The sequence below is a fragment of the Scyliorhinus torazame genome, chromosome 1 (assembly GCF_047496885.1).
Source record: "Scyliorhinus torazame isolate Kashiwa2021f chromosome 1, sScyTor2.1, whole genome shotgun sequence".
Classification (NCBI taxonomy): Eukaryota; Metazoa; Chordata; class Chondrichthyes; order Carcharhiniformes; family Scyliorhinidae; genus Scyliorhinus; species Scyliorhinus torazame.
In genome coordinates, this window is record NC_092707.1 from 363,609,162 (window position 1) to 363,634,002 (window position 24,841).

The 24,841-nt window shown below is 45.1% G+C and overlaps 1 protein-coding gene across 1 annotated transcript in view; it reads left to right on the forward strand.

Annotated features, from left to right (window-relative positions):
- Positions 1-22,281, forward strand: part of LOC140408376 (tetratricopeptide repeat protein 7A-like) — a 155,687-nt gene extending 133,406 nt beyond the window's left edge. The window contains exon 3 of the mRNA XM_072495532.1: positions 21,994-22,281. Coding sequence (XP_072351633.1) covers positions 21,994-22,215 — 222 coding nt within the window. The 3' untranslated portion in view covers positions 22,216-22,281. The remainder of the gene's footprint in view (positions 1-21,993) is intronic.
- Positions 22,282-24,841: the final 2,560 nt, after the last annotated feature.

Here is a 24,841-nt window from a genome sequence, read left to right on the forward strand (position 1 = left end):
GCTGATCCTTGTCTGTGACCCACAATCGCGCTGGCTGCAGCATTCCGAATCTCACTCCTTTCCGGTGCAGCACCGCCTTGGCCCGGTTGAAACCCGCTCTCCTCTTTGCAGCCTCCGTGCTCCAGTCCAGGTATATTCGGATCTCCACATTCTCCCAGCTGCTGCTCCGCTCTTTCTTGGCCCATTTCAAGACCTTCTCTCTGTCCGTGAAATGGTGAAACCTCACCACAATCGCCCTTGGCGGCTCGTTAGCCTTGGGCTTCCTCGCCAGCACCCGTTGTGCCCCATCCAGCTCCAAAGGCCTCGAAGGGGCCTCCGCGCCCATCATCGACTCGAGCATCGTGCTCGCATATGCCCCAGCATCGGTCCCCTCCACTCCTTCAGGGAGACCCAGGATCCGAAGGTTCTTTCTCCTCGACCTGTTCTCCAGGTCTTCAAATCTTCCCGCCCACCTCTTGTGCAGCGCCTCGTGCTCCTCCACTCTCATCGCCAGGCCCAAGATCTCATCCTCGTTCTCATTGACTTTTTTCTGCACCTCCTGGATCTTTACCTCGTGGGCCTTCTGGGCCATCCCTAGTCCTTCAATCGGCGACAGCATAGGCGCCAGTATCTCCTTCCGCAGCTCCTCGAAACAGCGCTTGATGAACTGTTGCAGCTCCGGCCCGCATTCCACTTTATCCCCGGCAGCCGCCATTTTGTTTTTCTTCCCTCGCTTCTCCCGCTGCTCCAATGCCGCTTTTTTGGCCGTTTTGCTTCTGGTCCGGTCCATAAACGGTGAAGGGGGACCTCACTCTTCCCTTCCCACACGGAACGTCTTCAAAAAATTCCCGTTGGGACTCCTCTAGAGAGCCCGAAAGTCCGTGATCGCAGGAGCTGCCGAATCGTGCGGCTTAGCTCCGCATCGCCGCAACCGGAAGTCCCAAAAATGTTATTCTTGTTTACACAGTGGACATAATATCGGGAATGACCTTAACCCTAGGTTGAAGTGTACGTGATGGAAATGTTTAATTGACACACCATTGACAACAGTGAATATCTCCCATTATGTGGATTTTTGATCTATGTCTCAAATTTGTGCAGTATTATGTTTCAATTGAGTAGTTCCAGTAACTTCAGGGGTCCTGTGCACTCCTGACCCCCTTTGCTGCCTCTGCAAAGGGTCACCTATTCTCCCTAACATTCCTAAACTATCCAGCACCACCTCTTATGTGATCACATTCTGAAGAATATGACCCAGAAATTTCACATCCGTCTGATGCTACAGAATGTGGTCACTCAATGCTCAAACACAGTGACCCTTTGCTTCATAGACTTACTTTCTGACACATTCTGATGCTCCCCTAGGATACATTGAGGGCCCATAATAGCTAGGGTTGCCAACTCTGGCTGGGCATGTACCTAATACTTGGTCATGTTTGAACTCTCTCTCTCCTTTTGCCCATCCCAGCTAAAAGGTCGGGTGGGCGGGTGGAGCCCGACGGGAAAACAGCGACTCCAATTCAGTACTGCTATATAATTCTCTTGCTATCACAAAAACAATAAACTGTAATAACACGGCAATTTTAACAGTTTAGGAATTTATGAAACAAATATATCATCTTACAAAAAAAAAATCAGGAGAGACACTGGGCGGAATTTTCTTCCCCCCTCTGTAGCGAGTTCTGCAGCGGTGGAGAGTGGCTCACCAGCAGCTGGTGGCGGGATCTTCTGGTCCCGTCATTGTCATAGAAGTTTCAGTGCAGAAGGAGGCCATTCGGCCCATCAAGTCTGCACCGGCTCTTGGAAAGAGAACCCTACCCAAGGTCAACACCTCCACCCTACCCCCATAACCCAGTAACCCCACCCAACACTAAGGGCAATTTATCATGGCCAATCCACCTAACCTGCACAGCTTTGGACTGTGGGAGGAAACCGGAGCACCCGGAGGAAACCCACGCACACACGGGGAGGATGTGCAGACTCCGCACAGACAGTGCGGATACAGTCAGTGGGGACACACCTCTCGCTGCCACGAAACCAGCGGCGGGTGTGCGCCATCGCCAGGACCATAAGACTCCACCAGCGTGAATGGCTTAAAAATCCTATCCTGTGTGTAGGTTGAAGTAGCATTAAGCAATGATAAGGTTGCTTCTTCAGGTCACAGTGTGTCCCTCTCGTAGGCAGACTTGTCCATTGTCGTGACGGAATGTATGGTTGTGAATTGAATTTTTAGAGAATAAACTAACGAGGTATATTTGCAAATGATCGCATGTCAGAGACAGAATGCTAGATGAACAATAAGTAAATCCATTTTTAAAAATGGGGGTGATTTCTTGGGGGATTGTGCTAGCAGGAGAGGTTGAATAGAAGGACCTATATTCCTTGGAATTTAGAAGAATGAGAGGTGATCTAATTGAAATATTTAAAATTCTTAATGGGCTTAATAGGTCAGATTCCACTGGCCTGGGAGCTATGGTCCCATCCTCAGAATAATGGGTCCAACATTTAGGACTGAGATGAGCAAAAAGTTCTGTATTCAAAGGTTGTAAAGGAGTTCTGTGTCACAGAATGATGAGGGTTTTCAGTTGTTGAGCATATTCAGTCGGAATTTGACAGATTTTTGGATAGAAGGGGAAGCAAGGAATGTGGAGATAGTGTGGGAATGTGTTGTTGAGCTTGGAAATCAATCAGGATCTTATTGAATGTCGGAGCAGGCCAGAGGGGCTGAATGGCCTCTTTCTCTTTCCTATATTCTTGTAAAAAAAAAGGCTGTCTTATTGCAGTCATTCACATCTGTTTTGTAACCAATGTGTTACCTATTCCCACTTCAAGGCAGCTTATATTTAAGGCACCGAATAAAAAGCCCTTAAAATGTTACTCTTATTGAAGAACAAAACGAAGTAAATTAAAAACAGATTGAATTACAGTGCAGTAAAATGTATCTCTAAATACTTGGGTCCCAATCACCCCACTGAGGCTAAACTCCATACACCTCTGGCCTTTCACATTCCACTGGCCTCTTGTGACTTGAAAAATTGGAACTTTTCTCAGTGGGAAAGAGAAAGCTAATAAAGGTTTTCAAAATCAGCAAACGATTTTGAGAGGGTAAAGATTTTTTCCAATGGTTGGAAAACTGTTCATCAGGATCTATCAACAGAATGATCATTAGGAGAATGGACTCTTGGCGTGAACATAACGTCTGCAAACAAATAAATAGCTGCCTAATATTTGTTCAGCAATGAGAATGAAGAGTATAAGGATAAGGAAAGACAGATTATCAGATATCATGAGAGACAGATGATTGTTGCATTGCTGGGCCATGAGTACACCACCTCTCAACTGGAGCTACTGAGTTGAATAATGTACGTTGCTAAAGTTGAACAGGTATTCTAGAGCAGGGGTTTTTAAACTCGGGGTCACAACCCGCGGGTGGGTTTCGGGAGGGTTGCAGTGCGATTGGCCGTGGTGTTCCTGATCACAGGAGGAAAGCCCAACGCCTGCGACTGGCCTTTAAAAATGGCGGCCCCGAAGAACTTTTGAGATTGCCAGCCATCCCGCGCATGCATGCAGGATCAAGCAGTGCACAGGCCCGGGGCCGAGCGGGGTGGACCACCTCCTCCCGAAGTCAGTGTGCTGTTCAAGGCCAGTTGTTTCAGCAAACGACAGAGTCCTCCCACCAGAAGCGGCGACGTGTTCTGGGCATGAGAGTGACGATTTTGCAGCTGCCAGCAGTGCTGGTGTGAACTCCAGGGCCTCTGGTGAGCAACCCATTAAGAAGAAGCTGAAAACAAGGAACACAGCGGCATAGAGATGATTACTTGAGGTGTGGGTTATTGTGCCATTGCAAATCAGGATTCAACGTTCATGTGTGATATATGCAGGGAAGCACTGGCAATTGAAAATTTAAAACCCTCAAAACTTCAAAGATATTTGAAGACTATGGAGAGTTTGAGGACAAACCTCTTTATTCTTTTCAACGGATGCAGTGAGATCTTAAATCATCAGCTGAAGTTATTATCAGAAATGTAACATTGAATAACAAAGCAAGTGAGATCATGAGGATCAGGCAGGCTCACCTGTCACATTATAGATAAGTGAAAATGGTGGGTCGCGAAGGTCAGCCTGAGTGGGTCACGAAGGTCAACCGGGGTGGGTCGCGAAGGTCGGTCGGTGTGGATCCCAAAGGATGGCTGGTTGGTAAAAACGGGTCCCAGGCAAAAATGTTTGAAAGATACTGTCCTGGAGTTTTACTTTATTACCTGCAGTATCCGAGGGGACATTTTCCAGACTTTTGTTTTCTTGGAGATCAGCTAGTTAGTTCCCTCCTTAAAAAAGAATACATTTAGCAGATTCCACGATGGAGAACATTAATGTGCACCACCTCATAGAGGACAGTCTTGGAGACAGAGTTCAATAAAACAAAATACTGCGGATGCTGGCGATCTGCAATAAAAACAAAGTGCTGGAAATATTCAGCAGGTCTGGCAGTATCTGTGGAGAGAGAAGCAGAGTTAACGTTTCAAGTCGAATATGAACCTTCAGTGCAGAATGAAGGACCAATGTGATGGCTTTTATGCCATTGAAGTGGGGGGGGGGAGGAAGAACTAAAGGAAAATTCTGGGATTGGGTAGAGGGCAGGAGAGATGAAATGACAAAGATGTCATGGAGCAAAAGGCAAAGGGAGTGGTAATGATCATATGAAAGAAACAAAGCATTTGTCCCGAGTAAGTGTGAATGGCAGATTAATAAACAGCCCTGTCTGAAGGCACAAAAGCAGAATCACAGTGGGGGAATGGAGTTCATGGCCTGAAATTGTTGAACTCAATGTTGCGTCCAGAAGACAGTAAAATACATAATCGGAAGATGAGGTGCTGTTCCTCGAGCTTGCGTTGAGATTCACTGGAACACTACAGCAGAAATGAGTGTCATTAAAAGAGGAGCAATGCCTTTCAATTCTTCAAGCCACATTATAAAACGTGGATGAGAAATTGTCGTTATCCATATAGCTATTATTCAAATACAACAGTCATGATTTCAGGAAAGTACTTCAGATAAAGTACCAATCCAATTTCCCTGCCAATATAAGGTCAATAGAATGTCCCATAATGTCACATTTTACTGCATTCAGTTAACTGCAGTATTGTTAGGGTTTGCAAACTAAAACTAAAAGATTGTTCAGTTTCTCTTTTCCAATTTTAGAAACCCAATATTGAACTTTGCTTTCATTATGAGCCCAACGACTCCCACAGCTATCTCAGCTACACTTCCTCACAACCTGTCTCCTGTGGGAATCAATTCCATTCTCCCAGTTTCTCTGTCACGCCTGTTCTGATGATGCAAGCTTCAGCAACTGCGCTTGTGATAGGCCTTTTTGCTCAGCCGAGGATTCCAGTCCCCAAATGTTGGCAGGGCCCTCCACTATGCCTGCCCATTTCCCACACTTCTGCTCTCACCCTTCCCTCTCATTCCCAGAATTGTGATAAGGTTCCCCTTGTCCTCACTTTTCACTCCACCAAGCTCCACATAAAAGGATCATCCTACATTATTTCCATCACCCACTTCCAGCATGATGCCACCACCACCAAGTCTTTCCTCCCCTTCCCTGTCAGTATTCTAAATAGATCAATCCCGCCATGATAACCTGGTGCACTCCTCAATCATCCAACATCTTGTCCCCTTCCCGTACAATCATAGGAAGGTGCCCTTTCACCTTCTCTGTCCTCACCGCCCAAAGCCCCAAACACTCCTTCCAGGTGAAGCAGTGATTTACTTGTACTTCTTTCAATTTAGTCTATTGCATTCACTGCTCGCCATGTGGTCTGGTCTACACAGGGGAGATTGGGTGACCGCTTTGCAGAACACCTCTGCTCAAGTAAACACAAACCCAAGTTACCGGTTGTTTGCTATTTTAGTTCACCAACATGCTGTCACAGAACTTGTATTTTTTTAATTATTTATTTATTTGCAAAGGAAACATTAATGATGTTCATACAATGCACTGTCTCAAGATCTGTTCTGATCCTAGTTGGACTAAGTTAAACTTAAGATTAAAAATGGCAGGAGATCTCAGACCCATGTTATGCTCCTCTTGCTCAATGTGGGAGCTCAGGGACGTGGCTGATGCCCCTGGCTCCTTCACGTGCGGGAAGTGTGTCCAGCTGCAGCTCTTGTTAGACCGCAAGACGGCTCTGGAGTTGTGGATGGACTCACTTTGGAGCATCCGCGATGCTGAGCAGGTCGTGGATAGTACATTTAGTGAATTGGTCACACCACAGACTAGGATTGCTGAGGGAGAAAGGGAATGGATGAGCAAAAGGCAGAGAAAAAATAGGAAGGCAGTGCAGGTGGCCCCTGCAGTCATCTCCCTCCAAAACAGGTATACCGTTTTGGATACAATTGGGGGAAATGGCTCACCAGGGGAAGGCAGCAGTAGCCAGGTTCGTGGCACCGTGGCTGGCTCTGCTGTGCAGAAGGGAGGGAAAAAAGAGTGGAAGGGCTATAGTCATAGGGGATTCAATTGTAAGGGGAGTAGACAGGCGGTTCTATGGTCGAAAACGAGACTCCCGAATGGTATGTTGCCTCCCAGATGCACGGGTCAGGGATGCCTCAGATCGGCTGCAGAACATTCTGAAGGGGGAGGGTGAACAGCCAGTTGTCGTGGTGCATATAGGCACCAATGATATAGGTAAAAAAACGGGATGAGGTCCTACAGGCAGAATTTAGGGAGTTAGGAGCCAAGTTTAAAAAGTCGGACCTCAGAGGTAGTAATCTCAGGATTGCTACCAGTGCCACATGGCCACATGTGGAATTCATTGCCACAGAGGGCGGTGGAGGCCGGGACGTTGAGTGTCTTTAAGACAGAAGTTGATAAATTCTTGATTTCTCGAGGAATTAAGGGCTATGGAGAGAGAGCGGGTAAATGGAGTTGAAATCAGCCATGATTGAATGGCGGAGTGGACTCGATGGGCCGAATGGCCTTACCTCCGCTCCTATGTCTTATGGTCTTATGGTAGTCAGAGTAGAAATGAAAGAATAGGCAGGATGAATGCGTGGCTTGAGAGATGGTGCAGGAGGGAGGGGTTCAGATTTTTGGGACATTGGGACAGGTTCTGGGGGAGGTGGGACTACTACAAATTGGACGGTCTACACCTGGGCCGGACTGGAACCAATGTCCTTGGGGGTGCTTTTGCTAACGCTGTTGGGGAGGGTTTAAACTAATGTGGCAGGGGGATGGAAACCAAATGACGAGGTTAGTGGTCAGTAAGGAGGTAGTAACTAAAGCCTGTAAGGAACTAGATCATGAAGTCAGCGTGACTAAGGGGAAGAGTAGGCAGCGAGCAGATGATGAACACAAAGGGACTGGTGATCTGAGGTGCATTTGTTTTAATGCAAGAAGTGTAGTAGGTAAGGCAGATGAACCTAGAGCTTGGATTAGTACCTGGGAGTTTGATGTTATTGCTATTACTGAGACTTGGTTGAGGGAAGGGCATGATTGGCAACTGAAAATCCCAGGATATCGATGCTTCAGGCGAGATAGAGAGGGAGGTAAAAGGGGTGGAGGAGTTGCATTACTGGTCAGAGAGGATATCACAGCTGTGCTGTAGGAGGGCACTATGGAGGACTCGAGCAATGAGGCGATATGGGCAGAGCTCAGAAATAGGAAGGGTGCGGTAACAATGTTGGGGTTGTACTACAGACTTCCCAACAGCGAGCGTGAGATAGAGGTACAAATATGTAAACAGATTACGGAAAGATGTAGGAGCAACAGGGTGGTGGTGATAGGAGATTTTAATTTTCCCAACATTGACTGGGATACACTTAGTGTCAGAGGTCTAGATGGAGCAGAATTTGTAAGGAGCATCCAGGAGGGTTTTCTAGAACAGTATGTAAATAGTCCAACTCGGGAAGGGGCCATACTGGACCTGGTGTTGGGGAATGAGCCCGGCCAGGTGGTTGAAGTTTCAGTCGGGGATTACTTTGAGAATAATGATCACAATTCCGTAAGTTTTAGAATACTCATGGACAAAGCCGAGAGTGGTCCTAAAGGAAGAGTGCTAAATTGGGGGTAGGCCAAATATACCAAAATTCGGCAGGAGCTGGGGAATGTAGATTGGGAGCAGCTGTTTGAAGGTAAATCCACATTTGATATGTGGGAGGCTTTTAAGGAGAGGTTGATTAGAGTGCAGGACAGACACGTCCCTGTGAAAATGAGGGATAGTAATGGCAAGATTAGGGAACCATGGATGACAGGTGAAATTGTGAGACTAGCTAAGAGGAAAAAGGAGCCATACGTAAGGTCTAGGCGACAGAAGACATAGAACATAGAACATTACAGCGCAGTACAGGCCCTTCGGCCCTCGATGTTGCGCCGACTTGTGAAACCACTCTAAAGCCCATCTACACTATTCCCTTATCGTCCATATGCCTATCCAATGACCATTTGAATGCCCTTAGTGTTGGCGAGTCCACTACTGTTGCAGGCAGGGCATTCCACGCCCTTACTACTCTCCGAGTAAAGACAGACGAAGCTTTGGAAGAATATCGGGAATGTAGGACCAATCTGAAACGAGGAATCAAGAGGGCTAAAAGGGGTCATGAAATATCTTTAGCAAACCGGGTTAAGGAAAATCCCAAAGCCTTTTATTCATATATAAGGAGCAAGAGGTTAAGTAGAGAAAGGGTTGGCCCACTCAAGGACAAAGGAGGAAAGTTATGCGTGGGATCAGAGAAAATGGGTGAGATTCTTAACGAGTACTTTGCATCGGTATTCACCGAGAAGAGGGACATGATGGATGTTGAGGTTAGGGATAGATGTTTGATTACTCTAGGTCGTCGGCATAAGGAGGGAGAATGTGTTGGGTATTTTAAAAGGCATTAGGTGGACAAGTCCCCAGGTCCAGATGGGATCAATCCCAGGTTTCTGAGGGAAGTGAGAGAGGAACTAGCTGGGGCCTTAACAGATATCTTTACAGCATCCTTGAACACGGCAGAGGTACCGGAGGACTGGAGAATTGCTAATGTTGTCCCCTTGTTTAAGAAGCGTAGCAGGGGTTAATCCAGGTAATTATAGACCGGTGAGCCTGACATCGGTGGTAGGGAAGCTGCTGGAGAAGATACTGAGGGATAGAATCCATTCCCATTTGGAAGAAAATGGGCTTATCAGTGATAGGCAACATGGTTTTGTGCAGGGAAGGTCATGTCTTACCAACTTAATAAAATTCTTTGAGGAAGTGACAAAGTTGATTGATGAGGGAAGGGCTGTAGATGTCATATACATGGACTTCAGTAAGGCATTTGATAAGGTTCCCCATGGTAGGCTGATGGAGAAAGTGAAGTCTCATGGGGTTCAGGGTGTACTAGCGAGATGGATAAAGAACTGGCTGGGCAACAGGAGACAGAGTGTAGTAGTGGAAGGGAGTGTCTCAAAATGGAGAACTGTGACCAGTGATGTTCCACAGGGATCCGTGCTGGGACCACTATTGTTTGTGATATACATAAATGATCTGGGGAAAGGTATAGGTGGTCTGATTAGCAAGTTGCAGATGACACTAAGATTGGTGGAGTAGCAGATAGTGAAGGGGACTGTCAGAAAATACAACAGAATATAGATAGATTGGAGAGTTGGGCGGAGAAATGGCAGATGGAGTTCAATCCATGCAAATGCGAGGTGATACATTTTGGAAGATCCAATTCAAGAGCGAACTATATGGTAAATGAAAAAGCCCTGGGGAAAATTGATGTTCAGAGCGATCTGGGTGTTCAGGTCCATTGTACCCTGAAGATGGCTGCGCAGGTCGATAGAGTGGTCAAGAAGGCATACGGCATGCTTTCCTTCATCGGAAAGTGTATTGAGTACAAGAGTTGGCAGGTCATGTTACAGTTGTATAAGACTTTGGTTCGGCCACATTTGGAATACTGCGTACAGTTCTGGTCGCCACATTACCAAAAGGATGTGGATGCTTTGGAGAAGGTGCAGAGGAGGTTCACCAGGATGTTGCCTGGTATGGAGGGCGCTAGCTATGAAGAGAGGTTGAGTAGATTAGGATCATTTTCATTAGAAAGACGGAGGTTATGGGGGGACCTCATTGAGGTCTACAAAATCATGAGAGGTATAGACAGGGTGGATAGCAAGAAGCTTTTTCCCAGAGTGAGGGACTCAATTACTAGGGGTCACAAGTACAAGGTGAGAGGGGAAAAGTTTAAGGGAGATATGCGTGGAAAGTTCTTTATGCAGAGGGTGGTGGGTGCCTGGAATGCATTGCCGGCGGAGGTGGTCGAGGCGGGCACGATAGCGTCATTTAAGATGTGTCTAGACAAATACATGAATGGGCAGGGAGCAGAGGGATACAGATCCTTAGAAAATAGGTGACAGTTTTAGATAGAGGATCTGGATCGGCGCAGGCTTGGAGGGCCAAAGGGCCTGTTCCTGTGCTGTAATTTTTCTTTGTTCTTAGAACTGTTGGACCTTTTCTCCTTTCATTAAGTTTCTATTGATGCAAAGAACCCTATTCCTCTTTTCTATCTCCATCCACAATTAGCTTGAATCATCATTTGGCAATTAGTATAAGTTTATTCCCATCCCAGAATTTATATGCTGGAAAGTTGACCTTATTTCCATTATAGCTCAGTCCCAATTTTTAACATTCTGGCACTTTGACAATCTCGTGCTCCGTTCCTACTGCCACTTACCTCTGTGTGTTAACAGTAAGTGCCCTTGGTCTTCATACAATATCAGGAACAAATCCTTAGCACAAACAGTGATCATATAGGACACATTGTACAATGGCCATTTCCTCTGGGATTGTAAACATTGCCTCCGTTTCTTTCTTTAATTATTTTCCAGCAATGTTGGAATACCTAGCCTCTGTGTCACTGCTTTGACAGAGGGCGTGATTCAATGGTCATGCAGCACCAGAAAAGCAGCTTGGAGCAATGAAAGCCGGGAGACCTCGCCCCCGGGATCTACCCGGCTCGCCACACCTTGTGAGCTCCAAAGCGATCTCGCCCTCCCATAGTTAAGGCTTGTGGTGGAGGTCAGGAATATTTTTAGGGGCCTCAGAGATCAGGACACCATTTTTAAATGTCATCCCGATCTCGCGCTAGAATGAGGAGTTCTAGTGGGCGGAGCTCCCCACTGTACAAAACGGCCGCGAGTTTCCCTTTCAAGCCCCTTCTACAACGCGAGCCACGTTGAATAGCCATGTGTTTCTCAGCACTGCGGGTGCCAGGAAACACGCGGCTAAACGTTGTTCCCTTTGGGAGAATCGCGCCCATAGTGTTAGCCTGAACATAGTTTCAGTCCCTGTTTCATTCTCAATCTGAGTCTTGTCTAATGAAAGCAGAGGCAACTATAGAGGTTGTAATTTCCGAATAATCACTCAAGTTGCTGTTGTAATGACTATCTGCATTTGTTCTCAAACTTTCTAAAATAGAAGTAAGAAGAATTAAATACATTGGAGTGTAGTTGCTACAAAATACTTATCCCACTTGGAATCATTTAGTATCCAGTTAACAGTAAACAAGTTCCACAACATTAGGAGTGATAAAATCAAAAGGGAGAGGTTCATTCCTGGTGGTCCGCAGCTTCTGGTATGAAGCATTGGGAATATTAACATTTGTGGGAGAGCAGCCATTCACTAGCCCTCCGGAGCAATGTTGTTTACCCAGGTGAACCGCAGTTGGGAAGCATTCACCAAAAGGAAAATTGCATAAAAGAAAATGTATTTGTGGGAAAATGAACAAATAAAAATAAAGCAGCAATTTGCAACAACTGGCATTTAATTAATGTCAACTAGATAAAGATGAATTGTGTTTCAAATGAGTGGGCAGCATTGCAAGCAAATGTAAACTAAGAGGCTAAGCAACAGTTATAAGCAATGTTAGGATGCTTGTTATTTCCCTAGAATGAGTTTCTTAATATGTTGGGGGACAGACAAACTAATTGAAACACAACATTAAAATTGATTGGGAATATGAAAATAAGTACAAAAGTAATTGTTGTTCACATTGACTACATACTGTCAGCCATCTGCACAACCACATCCCACCTAAACTAGAGTGCATATTGCTCTGAAGGACTCTCGCTGCAGTGTTTTGCAGTTAATCTGGAAACATATTCTGAAATGTTAACCTATTTCCTCTTTTGGACCTGAATGACTTGTGTAATTACAGCATTTTCTGTTCCTATTTTTGGCTTATTTTCTTACTTCCTTTGTCCAGTGCTTTAGAATTTAAACAGTAAGGCAGAGAGCTAGTTATATTGTGCAGTTTTACAGGCCTCCCAAATGCCAATGAAATTTAGTGATTTACTTTCAGAATTTTTTTCTTTTAAAATGCTTTGTTCCATTCACTATGGCTTCTAACGTAAGACCCTGTGTTTCTCAAAAGACGTCTCTGTTTCTTGGCAATGTGTTGTTTATTGGGTATGACGTACTGTTATTCGTAGTTTGGGTGGGGGGATTAGCTGGCCAGAATGTTGCATTCCTATGCTTCCAAAGTTCAACCCAGCCTTGGCTCCTATTCAGACTTGGCTGTGCTTGAATGGTTTGAGGTTTAACGGACTCTAAACTGAGTTGCCATTTTGATAGTTGTAGGCAAGGAAGAAGAGGTAAAGTTAGGATAAAAAAATTAACTCATGTAATGATTTCCATTTTACCTGCATTGCCTGAACTGGATGTTTTCATTTAAGAATGTTTCTGTAATCTTGTTTTCTCCTCACAAAGCCAGCAGCTTGAAGCTAAGCTGCTGTTGCCATAGCATTTTTGAGCATTTATTACTAAACAAAGATCGAGCTATTATGTACATTCCTGAGCATTTCATAGCCTTGCTGATGACACCCAAAGCGGAAACTCTACCCTGATATGTTTTAAAAGTCCTGTCCAGGTTATGGAAGTACAATTCAAATCGATGCACCTCAGCCTACCAATTGAGCCTACTTAATCCAAATGGCATTGATTGTAACAAGGCTTCAGTAGTTTAGTGAGTACTTTTGCTGTGTGGCTGGAGAAGTGGATTATCCTTTTACTCATGAGACCTAGGTTAAACCCAGCCCTGACTGATGGGATGAAGTAGCTCTTCTGTCTTTCTGTTAGGTTCTGGGGGCCCTACATTGAATGTGTGTGGGTTGTCTCAACACGGGTCTTAGCGGGTTTGGGGCCATAGCAACAAATTGTCCCTTTGTAATAATTAGCAACAAGATTCAGCGAAACCACAAGAAATGGATTTTATGAGAAATGGAAAATGCTACTAAGTTAAACCTACTATTCCAAGGTTTTAAACTGAAGTCTAATGTGAGAGCAAATTAAAAATACTTCACCCTGCATCTAACGTAATGATTGTTGGCATTGGTTGCTGGCACTGAAAAGTGTTAAATTCTGCAGCTTAAAACTTTTTGATCTCAATGCAAGAATGTATTTTAACAGCCTTTAGCTTGGGTAAAATGCCATATTAATACCACTAGCCCCTTGTGTGGATTTTGCACATTCTCCCCAGTCTGCATGGGTTTCACCCCCACAACCCAATGATGTGCAGGTTAGGTGGATTGGCCATGCTAAATTGCCTCTTAATTGGAAAGAAATAATTGGGTACTCTAAATTTATTTTTAAAAATACCACCAAACCTTAACATAAGTCTCAAACAGAGGCGGAAATCCTAAAGCAAGCTGCCATACTTCTAAGGCTAATTGCTGGGAAGGTCCTGTTGGAATAAAATAATCTTCCGAAAGGTCGCCCTCAGAAAACAGGGAAAATTTGCTTTGTGTTCATCCGAGCTGCACAAGAACCATTAAAGGTAGCATGAGGTTTGTGGAACAGAAAAACATCTTATGAAGGAACATGGTGAAAATAGAATAAATTCTACCTTAAATGTAGTAGGATATTTTCGTATTGGATGAGGGACTAGAGAGATGTATTTCCAAGTCTGCAGGTGACACTAAGTTTGAAGCCACAGTACATTGTGTGGATAGGAGACAAAAATCACAAAGGGATCTAGAAAGTTGAAATTCGTGGACAAAACTATCACAATAGAATTTGAAATGGGGAAGACTGAGGTCCTTCACTTTGGATATGTGAAAGACAAATCTCAATATTTCTTTTGTGGTAAGAAACTAGAAAATGTGGAGGAGCAAAGGGATTCACTGATGTATGGCCCAGTGCATAATGCATTAAAAGCTAGAGTACAAGTACAAAAAGGCAAATAGAATGTTGACCTTTATCTCAAGGAGGTTGGAATGGAGGCGTGAATGTAATGCATAAATTGTACAGACAGAGCCCTCTTCAGACTCTGTCTGGAGTATTGCATTCAGTTCTGGACACCAAACCACAGTGCAGATATATTCACATTCAGTATTGAAAGCCTGGACATTGTCCAGGTCTTGCTGTATTTCGACAAGAACTGCTTCAGTATCTGAGGAGTCGCAAATGGAGCTGAACATTGTGCAGTCATCTACAAACATCCCCACTTCTGACCTTTTGATGGAAGGAAGGTCATTGATAAAGCAGCTAAAGTCGGTAGAGGAGCTGAAGGGCAAGTGGGAGGAGGAGTTGGGGGAGGAGATTGAGGAGGGTCTGTGGGCTGATGCCCTGAGTAGGGTTAATTCCTCTTCCTCGTGTGCCAGGCTTAGCCTGATACAGTTTAAGGTTAGTCACAGAGCGCATATGACGGGGGCGAGGCTGAGTAGGTTCTTTGGGGTGGAGAACAGATGTGGGAGGCGCTCAGGAAGCCCGGCGAATCATGCCCACATGTTCTGGTCGTGCCCGGCACTGGATGGGTTCTGGAGGGGTTTCGCGAGGACTATGTCCAAGGTGGTGAAAGTCCAGGTCAAGCCAAGTTGGGGGCTGGCACTATTTGGGGTGGCGGACGAGCCGGGAGTGCAGGAGGCGAAAGAGGCCGGTATTCTGGCCTTTGCGTCCCTGGTAGCCCGGCGGAGGATCTTGCTATTATGGAAAGACGCGAAGCCCCCCAGTGTGGAAGCCTGGATAAATGACATGGCAGGGTTCATCAAGCTGGAGAGGACAGAGTTTGCCTTGAGCGGGTCTGCGCAGGGGTTCTTCAGGCGGTGGCAACCGTTCCTAGACTATCTCGCGGAGCGTTAGAATGAGGTCGGTCCGCAGCAGCAGCTGATGTCAAGAACAGTCTCTCTCATCTCATCTTAGGCATTCAGCTCTTTTGCCCATTTTTGAACCAAGGCTGTAATGAGGTCAGGAGCTGAGTGACCCTGGCAGAACCCAAACTGAGCGTCTGTCTGCAAGCAGGTTATTGCTGAGTAAGTTCCGCTTGAAAGCACTGTTGATGACGCCTTCCATCGCTTTGCTGGTGATTCAGAGTAGACTGTTGGGGCACTAATGGACCAGATTGGATTTGCTCTTTTGCTTGTGTACAGGACATACCTTGGCAATTTTCCACATTGCCGGGCCGATGGCAGTGTTGCAGCATGTGGTGAGGGAACCAACAAGACGGAAAAACATACTTGACCTCATGCTCACTAATCTGCCTACTGCAGATGCACCTGTCCACGATAGTATCGGTAGAAGTGATCACCGCACAGTCCTTGTGGAGACAAAGCCTTGTCTTCACATTGAGGATTCCCTCCATCTTGTTGTGTGGCACTACCACCATGCTAAATGGGATAGATTTTGAACAGGTCTAGCAACTCTAACAGATCTAACAACAAGGACTACTTGTGTACCAAACAGCATAAGCAGCAAGTGAGACACAGAGCTAAGCGATTCTACACCGCATCAGATCTCAGCGCTACAGTCCTGCTACATCCAGCCATGAATGGTGGTGGACAATAAAACAAGTCACTGGAGGAGGAGGCTCCATAAATATCTCCATCCTGAATGATGGAGGAGTCCAGTATAAGGTCAGAAGTGGGGATATTTGCGGATGACTGCACAATATTCCACACCATTCACGATTCCTCAATGAAGCAGTCCATGGCCAAATGCAAAAAGACCCGGGCAATATCTAGGCTTAGACTGACAAGTGGCAAGTTACATTTGTGCCACACAAGTGCCAGGCAATGAACATCTCCTACAAGAGAGGATCTAACCATCATCCCATGACATTCAATGGCTTTACCATCGCTGAATCCCCCACATCAACATCCTGGGGGCTATCATTGATCAGAAACTGAACTGGACTAGCCACATTAAAACTGTGGCTACCAGGGCAAGTCAAAGGCTAGGTATCCTGTGGCAAGTAACTCACCTCCTGACCCCCCAAAGCCTGTCCACCATCTACCAGGCACAAGTCAGGAGTGTAATGGAATACTCTCCACTTGCCTGGATGAGTGGAGCTCCACCAACACTTGAAGCTCGAGAACATCCAGGATGGAGGAGCCCACTTGATTGTTCCTCCTTCCACAAACATTCAAACCCTCCACCACCAAAGAACAGTGGCAGCCTTGTGTCCCATCTACAGGATGCACTGCAGTAACTCACCAAGATTCCTTAGACAGCATCCTCCAAACCCACGGCTACTACCATCTGAAAGAACGAGCATTAGATACCTGGGAACCCCACCACCTGGAGGTTCCCCTTCAAGTCACTCACCACCCTGACTTGGAAATATATCGCTGTTCCTTCAATGTCACTGGAGCAAGATCTTGGAACTCCCTGCCTAACATCACAGTGGGTGCTCCTGCACCTCAAGGACATCAGCGGTTCAAGAAGCCAACTCACTACCACCTTCTGAAGGGCAACTAGGGAAACTAGGGCTGGCCTAACCAACGACGCCCACATCACGTAAATTAATTTTTAAAAACTATTCACAGCTGGATGTGGCAGGACTACAGAGCTTAGTTCTGATTCGTTGACAGCTTAGCTCTGTCTATCACTTGCTGCTCATGCTGTTTGACATGCAAGTAGTCCTGTGTTGTAGCTTCACCAGGTTGACACCTCATTTTTAGGTTTGCCTGGTGTTGCTCCTGGGTCTGAAGTCATATGTAGGCCAGGCCTGGTAAGGGCTGTAAATTTCCTACCCTAAAGTACATTGCTGAAACAGATGGGTTTTCAGAATAATTCACTAGTTTCATGGTCACCATTACTCATACTAGCTTTTTTTATTCCAGATTTATTTAACCAAATGAATTTAAGTTCCTCATGCTGCCCAGGTGGGATTTGAACTCCTGACTCTGGAGACAGGATTTTTACTTAAATGCCAGGGCAAGTTGGACAGTCACATAAACCTTCCACTCTGATTGGTATGCCAATTTCCTGACACAAAACCAACATGAGATTAAAAAGCTACAAAGAAAGCAGAATACATAGCTAGTTAAGGCTATTAACCATATCAACACATTCTCAACCATGAAAGGTAGGAAGAGGCACGAACGCAGCAGGGAATGAGTCAGAAAGGTGAGAAGGCAGCAAAAGGCACCATTAAAGAGGGAGGGCTCAGAGAAATCCTCATTCACAGGCAACTAGTTGTACAGCATCAAAATAATTATCTGTCATATCTCTTCACATTTGACAATGGGAGATGGTGGGATCCTTTTGCATACAGGCCTCACAGTTCATGAGTGAGAGGCTTATGAAAACACCACAAATAAAGGAAAGAAGGACATGACAGGAAATGGGCAACTACTCAGAGATTGGATTGGCGAGCGATGATGTGCAGCCCTTTGCAAGAGTAGAGGCAGACCTGACGCAACAGGGAGCAGGGGTGAGAAATGAGGGAGAGGAAGTCAACAGAGGCAACACCCTCAGCATGGGGTCTAACGCCAAAGCAGAAGCTGCCTGGAAATGTCAGAGCGTCTGTGCTGCAGGACTCTGTGCCTGTCCAGACAGCTGGTTGCTCTCATTGAGGGACATCTGAGAATTCACAAGAACTGTTGCCAGGGCCTTCCTGTATCTGGAAACATCACAGTGGCCTTGTTTTGTTTGCAACCTGTTCCATCCAAGGAAGGGCAACAAATATTGGTGGCAACCCATTGCATCACAAGGTATGATGCTCTGTTTGAAATGGCAAAGAATTACATTAATTTCTGACAGGTAGTGGTGTGGTAGTCACCACTGATGTATATATTGTATATAGAGGATGTTGGTGTAGGTGCTTTACGGTAAGGCCCTGTACTACAGGTACGGGGGTATTTCCCTGCCAGCTGGCTCCGCCCAGTAGGCGGAATATAAATATGTGTGCTCCTCGTACAGCAGCCATTTCACCAGCTGCTGTAGGAGGCCACACATCTTAGTGTAATAAAGCCTCTATTGCATCCAACTCTCGTCTTTGTGTAATTGATTGTGCATCAAATGGCACTCAAATTCAAAGCACAGTGTGATCTTCCTCTGCCGCGCGATGTCCTTTAGTGCAGGGGATTATTGATTGCATCCATATGGCCATTGCAGCATCGACTGACCAGCCATAAATATTCCTCAATAGGACAGTATTCCACTCTTAAATGTTCAGCTGATATATGATCATAGCGAGAGTTTTATTCAGATACAGACACTGTCCTAGAAGCAATCACGGGGCCTTCATCCTCCAGAAGTCCCAGATTCTGCCGTTTTTCATGACGTTATCTGAGATCTGTGGATGGTAGTCGGCAGACAAGGTTATCACTTGTAGAGATAGTTGGTGACTCTGGTGTATCACTGCCACAGAAGCTGAGAGACACTAGATGACCAGTCCAGTAACACAGTAACTACAATGCTACCATTCCCATGTTTGAACTAAATGCAGAACAGCTCAAGGGGCTGAATGCAGACTCTGTTCCTATTTTCCTTTTGAGGAGCAAAGCAGCAGGGTGCAGAAGAGTTGGAATATATTTTTAAAAAACAGATATTGCAGCTAAGTAAATAAACACTAAATTACTAGAAACGGAGTTAAGCACACAGATGTTACTTGCAACATGACATATTACCTAGCTTGGCCAAATGTGGAGAGTCAACAATTCCATCGCATTAGTTGATGAAATATCCCAGCCCAAGTAGAAAGGAGTAAATAGGAGAATTAGAAAAAAGTCATATCGAAAGAGAGAGAATAATGCCTAAACCATATGCTTCAACTTTAAAAGGTTGAAGATTTGAAATTACACTGGTGAATTACTGCTCTATAAACTCAGGTTACGCATTGCCAAATAGTGACGCATTACCATTGTATTTCAGAAATGCACACATATCACTGTAGGCTGTTCTTTTGAAATTAAGAATGTTGGATTGAGTCCATCGCCCAGAAGTCTTTGCGACATCTTAGAATAAGATATTTTAATTTGTTACAGCGTTCTTTATTTGTTTCTGTGGGTGTTGCTGGCAAGGCCAGCTTTTATTGCCTAGCCCGAATTGTCTTTGAGCATGTCGTTGTGAGCTGTCTTCTCAAACCACTGCGTGGTGAAGGTACTCCTGTTCTGACGTTAGGTAGGGAATTTCAGGATTTTGATGATGAATAAATGGCGATAAACTTTGAAGTCAGGGTGGTGTGTGACTTGATGGGAAGCTTGCAAGCGGTGGTGTTTCCGTATCCTGTTTCCCTTGTAGTTAGTAGAGGTTGCAGGTTTGGAAAGTGCTGTTGAAGAAACCTTGTTGAGTTGCTACAGTGCATTTTTTATGTGGTACACACTGCAGCCTCCCTCTGCTGGAGGTGGAGGGAGTGAATGTATGAGGTGGCAGGAGGGTTGCCAGTCATGCCAGCTTTTTTATTTATTCATTAATGAAATGTGGGCATGTTAGTTAGGGCAGCATCTGTTTTCCATTCTTAATAACCCTTGAGACGGTGCTGGTGAGCTGCCTTCTTGGGTGGCACAGTACCATAGTGGTTAGCACTGTTGCTTCACAGTGTGCAGAGTCTGCACATTCTTCCCGTGTCTGCGTGGGTTTCCTCCGGGTGCTCCGGTTTCCTCCCGCAAGTCCCAAAAGGTGACTTGGGTGAATTGCACATTCTGAATTCTCCCTCTGAGTACCCGAACAGGCGCCGGAGTGTGGCGACTAGGGGCTTTTCACAGTAACATCATTGCAGTATTAATGAAAATCTACTTGTGACAAGAATAAAGATTTATGGGCAGCACGGTAGCACACTGCACTGTGGCTTCACAGCGCCAGGGTCCTAGGTTCGATTCCCCGCCGGGTCATTGTCTGTGCGGAGTCTGCACGTTCTCCCCATTTCTGCGTGGGTTTCCTCCGGGTGCTCCGGTTTCCTCACACAGTCCAAAGACGTGCAGGTTAGTTGGATTGGCCATGATAAATTGCCCTTAGTGGTCAAAAAGGTTAGGAGGGGTTATTGGGTTACAGGGATAGGGTGGAAGTGAGGGCTTAAGTGGATCGGTGCAGACCCGATGGGCCGAATGGCCTCTTTCTGCACTGTATGTTCTATGTACTTCTGAATTATTAGATTCTTGCCTCGCAGCAGTCCATGTGGTGTAGGTACACCCAGAGTGCTGCTGGGAAGGGAGTTCCAGGATTATAACCTGCCACAGTCAACGAACGATGATATATTAGTGTGTGGCTTAGAAGGGAATCTGCAGGTGCTGTTCCAATGTATATGCTGCCCCTGTCTTTCTGGGTGGTAGAGGTCAAGAGTTTGGTAGGTGCTGTCAAAACAGCCTTGGTGAATTGTTGCAGTGCACCTTGTAGATGGTACACACGGCTGCCACTGTGCATCAGTGGTAAAAAGAGTGAACGTTGGATGTGGTGGCAATCAAGCTAGCTGTTTTGCCCTGGTTGGTGTTAAACATCTTGCGCCTTATAGATGGTGGACAGGGTTTCTAGAGTCAGGAGGTGAGTTACTGACTATTTAATTCCCAGCCTCTTTCCTGCTTTTGTAGCCACAGGACTTATGTGGCTGGTACAGTTAAGTTTCTGATCACTTCTGACCTTAAAATGGAGGGACAGTCACTGATAGAACAGTTGAAGATGATTTGGCTCAGGACACTACCTTGAGGAACTCCTGACACTGAAATAATTGACGTCCAATAACTCACAACCATCTTCCTTTGGGCTAGGGTTGACTCCAACGAGTCAAGTTTTCTTCCTGACCCTTACTGGAAAAGTTTACTCGGGCTCCTTGGTGCTACATTCTGCCAGACATTGGCAGTCACTCTCTGGAATTCAGCTCTTTTTTCTTCATATTTGGACTAGGGCTGCATCATTGTTTCCAACACCTTCCATCATTTTGCTGATGATTGAGGCTTGCAGCCATATTACAATATTTAAAGTGCCAACCCACCTCAGGGTGGTCTCCTGCCCACTTTCAAGCCCTTGCCCCCAAAATTCAGTATGTAATGCTGCTTTTTTTTTTAACCACTGACTTCCAAGTACTCCATCTGGAAATTGTCTTACAAATTTTTTAATTCCAGAATCAATCTATGGTCTGTGCTGTGTTAGTCAAGAGCACTGTTTTTTGTGTTGTAAATAAGCTAGGAAGCCAGATGTTCTGCTCCTGTGTGTTCTGCAGTACCTGCCTGCCCGATTGCTCAATTCATTGCAAGAGGTCCCATCGCATTTTTTTCAAGGAAGACCGTGACGTTCGACTGCTGTCACGGTCGACATGATTTTGTCAACCAACCCACCAAACTCAGGACAACTAGTCGCTTATCTTCAGAAAATGCTGGAAATCCTCAGCACATCTGGCAACATGTGTGGAGATAGAAACAAGAAACATGTTCAGCTGAATGTGACTTCTTCGAACTCGGAACGTTAACTTTATTTCACTCTCCACTGATGCTGCCACAGTGGCCCAGTATTTCCAGCACTTTATGTTTTTATTTCAGATCTCCAGAACCTGCAGTTTTTTGTTTTCATATCATGATGGTGATTTATCTTCTTGCTCTTTGTGGGAACCTGTGTGCACAAATGAATTGCTCCATTTGCCTACCTATCACAACCCTTCAAATGTAATTCATTAGCGGTGGGTGATTTGAAAATGTCCTGAGGACATGAAAGAGGCTCATGTCCTGAGGACATGATAAATGCAAGTACTTTATTTTTTAAAGTCATGGTTTTCATATCCTTGTACTTTGCATCATAAATTGATTTAATCCTCCACATGGTGCACTGATCTTTGTGTTTTATTCTATTATAGGGAAGAACACTGCACAAAATGGGCCGGAGTAGCTTGGCGGAAAAGTTCCTGAGAGACGCTGTTCAGGCTCAGCCAACGTCCCACGAGGCCTGGAACAGTTTGGGGGAGGTGGTGCGAGGCCAAGGGAAAAATGAAGAAGCTGTGGAATATTTTCTTACTGCATTAGAGCTGGAGGCCAGCAGTCCCATAGTCCCATTCACTGTCATACCGAGAGAGCTTTGAAATCAATCATATGGATCACATTTAGTATATCTTGCATTTTTCTTCCCCAAGATTTAACTTGCTGACTCAGGTATTCAGATGGGGGGGGGGGGGGGGGTGGAGGAATCAATCACTGAGCTCCTTTAGCCAAGTTTCCTTACGCCAGAGGTTCGTGACGGCCTCCTCCATTCCTTCCCAGCTCCCACTAGAATCGGGCGCAGTTTTACCACTCGTAGCAATTCTTTTGAAACCGTGTGAGACATGGCATGAGACATTTTGTGGATCGGATGTCTTACACAGGATCGTATCCAAAGCAGAACATCCTTATTCCAAAGCAGCTGCAGTGGCATTTTTCCAGGATAGTCTGATTGTGCTGCGTGAAGAAGCACAGATAGATCTGTGATCTGTGTGACTGCCCTCCAGTAACATGCACATTACAGTATCACTGTTTTGCTTTCTCCGCGCGCCCCCCCCCCCCCCCCCCACCTTCCCCGTTGGAGGGATTTTTTTGTTGCATGAACCTTGGGGATTTTTCAATATTTAAAAAATACTTTTCTTGCTACATATTGTCCACATCATCAGCTTCATTTCATTTTCTACTGTAATATTGTCTGTGTGGTCTGATTATTATCATAGATTATCATAGAATTTACAGTGCAGAAGGAGGCCATTTGGCCCATCGAGTCTGCACCGGCTCTTGGAAAGAGCACCCTACCCAAGGTCAACACCTCCACCCCATCCCCATAACCCAGTAACCCCACCCAACACTAAGGGCAATTTTGGACACTAAGGGCAATTTATCATGGCCAATCCACCTAACCTGCACATCTTTGGACTGTGGGAGGAAACCGGAGCACCCGGAGGAAACCCACGCACACACGGGGAGGATGTGCAGACTCCGCACAGACAGTGACCCAAGCCGGAATCGAACCTGGGACCCTGGAGCTGTGAAGCAATTGTACTATCCACAATGCTACCGTGCTGCCCAATTATTTAAATGTGTACACAGGGGCTGGTTTAGCACAGTGGGCTAAATAGCTGACTTGTAAAGCAGACCAAGGCCAGCTGCGTGGGTTCAATTCCCGTACCAGCCTCCCCGAACAGGTACCAGAATGTGGCGGCTAGGGGCTTTTCACAGTAACTTAATTTGAAGCCTACTTGTGACAATAAGCAATTTTCATTTCACCATATTGCTGGGCCTTTTGCTCAATTTAGTGCTTCAATTATGACTCATTCATCTTTTATTTTACAACAGACATTAGTCAATATCTTGTTCCCAATTTTTTTTCTCCCCAACCCCAGAATATAGTGTAATACATTGAGGGTAATGTTCACTATGACAAATCTTTGGTTTTATGTGGTTTATTTTCCAAGAATACAATATTGCACATGGCTTAGTCATAGGGAAGGAACATAATTTGCACAAGATTTGGAATGCACGTCAAACTGCTTGGGTAACAACAAATTCCAAGCTCTTTGCTTGTTGAAAGTTCCATCACTTATTTAATAAGGCACACACACATATCAGAGACTGCTGGACAATATTTATCCAGTGTGTGTGTATGAGTGAGAAAGATGAGGGAACTCTTGTCTTCACAAAGTGCTTACCAACCATGAAAGCATACAGTTGTTGAGAAAGATATATTTATTGTGTTATAAATCTGTGCACGTACTTCCACACTTCCCTTTAAAGCAATAATTTGTTTAATATTATGATAGCATATATTATATTTGAGAATATTTAATATTGAGGAAAATGCTAGAATGCTGTTTGTTCTGACCCAGAGTCCTGGGAGCGAATGCTGAGAAAGAGCTTTTTTGTAGTCTTACTCGGAGTGACGAAGAATCTAACAAATGGAAATGGCACACTGAAGTAGTAGGGGTTTTTAATTTTGATGACAAACAGAAAGTCTAAGATGCCTGTCACAATCTAGACAATTGCCACATATGACATCAGCTACTAATTCTCATGCAGGGAGGATATGTCAAAATGAAACGTCATTGGGACAATGGAGGGGAAAACACTGAAATGCGTTGCTTCTGGCCTTAACCACACTTTAATCTGTGTGTCCGTTTACTGGAAAAAGAAATAAAAAATATTTAATGATTAATTACTGACAAATAATAGCCCCTGAATGGCAGAAAGGGAAGTAGTCTGCAGTGGAAACAGGAAATTAAAACATCCTCATTTGACCAATGTGTTCTGAGGTTGCTTAGCAACTTTTAATTTGTTTTAATTTAATGTACAATTGACTGTCCACGTGTGTGAACTCAGCACAGGCAGCCCATGCCACAGTATGTGTTTCATTTCACACCATGAGCTGGAAGGAGCTTAACCTCATTCACATTCACCATATTAAGCAACAACTTGAACTGCTGCTGCCTGTCAGGGAATTTCCTGTCGTAATTTTAAATGCATATAATTAGCTAGTCTCATGAGACACTTTAGTGGATGTAAGACTTGTTCATTGAATACAAGCAGTGGGTTGGCAACATTGTGCATTATTGCACACTTGCCAGTTCTAACAAAATGTTTTATCTTTAATGTAAAACTAACCACCACCAAAAATAACACATTGTTCAAGTCCCTCAGCAGGTGCTCCAGCACAAACATACTGCAGCTGAGCCTGTTACACCAACTTTTCAC